The sequence below is a fragment of the Solanum lycopersicum genome, chromosome 11, assembly GCF_036512215.1.
Source record: "Solanum lycopersicum chromosome 11, SLM_r2.1".
In the NCBI taxonomy this organism is placed as follows: Eukaryota; Viridiplantae; Streptophyta; class Magnoliopsida; order Solanales; family Solanaceae; genus Solanum; species Solanum lycopersicum.
Window position 1 is genome coordinate 13,901,050 of NC_090810.1, and position 974 is coordinate 13,902,023.

Consider the following 974-nt stretch of genomic DNA (forward strand, 5'->3'; position numbering starts at 1 on the left):
AAGTAGTTTAAACGTGGGTTGTTACCTCGTTTTTAGGAGAAAATCTTGTTGGATAGTTACTATATATTAGCTTAACGTTTACTATGTTTTTATATATAAGAATGACTGCATTACAGTTTTTTTTCAGTCAATAAAAAATTCTCTTCTATCAGTCCTCTCTTCTTCTCCATTGTGTTTTACTCACACAACAATATATCTCTGGAATTAGTTTCTTACCTATCAGTGGCATCAGAGCTGCAGGTTAGTTTCAAAAAGAAAACAAAGAGAGATATTGTGAGTTTATGGCTTCAGAGAACAACTTCGTGCAAGCAGCCATTCCTCGTTTTGATGGTCATTATGACCATTGGAGTATGCTGATGGAAAATTTTTTACGGTCAAAAGAGTATTGGCAAATTATCGAGGATGGCATCAACGCTCCAACGGAAGTCGAGGCTTTGACGAATGCTCAAAAGATGGAGTTCGAAGCAAGAAAGTTGAAAGATTTGAAGGCAAAAAATTACCTCTTTCAGGCTATTGAACGTCCTATCTTGGAAACTATTCTTTGTAAAGAAACTTCCAAGGATATATGGGACTCCATGAGAAAGAAATATCAAGGTACTGCTAGAGTGAAGCGCGCACAACTTCAAGCCTTAAGAAGGGATTTTGAGACTTTGCAGATGAAGGAAGGAGAGTCTGTAATGAGTTACTGTGCTAGAACGATGGAGACTAGCAACAAAATGTGATACCATGGAGAGAAGATGAACGATGTCACAATTGTTGAAAAGATATTGCGCTCTTTAACGCCGAAGTATGATTATGTTGTTTGCTCAATTGAGGAGTCAAAAGATATAGATGAGTTATCGCTTGATGAATTGCAAAGCTCTTTATTGGTACATGAACAGAAGATGAATCAAAATTCAGCTTCTGAGGAGCAGGCCTTAAAGGCTTCTACTTTTATTTCTTCCAATTCTAGAGGAAGGGGTAGAGGTAGAGGA

The 974-nt window shown here is 37.4% G+C and overlaps 1 protein-coding gene across 1 annotated transcript; it reads left to right on the forward strand.

Moving 5' to 3' along the window:
• The first annotated feature begins 281 nt into the window (after window positions 1–281).
• On the forward strand, window positions 282–722 carry LOC138339254 (uncharacterized). Its single transcript, XM_069290836.1, has one exon. It carries the CDS (start codon window positions 282–284, stop codon window positions 720–722), a length of 441 nt encoding a protein of 146 aa, XP_069146937.1.
• The last annotated feature ends 252 nt before the right edge of the window (window positions 723–974 follow it).

Coding starts and splice junctions, on each gene's coding strand:
- LOC138339254 (XM_069290836.1), top strand. CDS start 282: ATGGCTTCAGAGAACAACTTCGTGCAAGCAGCCATTCCTCGTTTTGAT.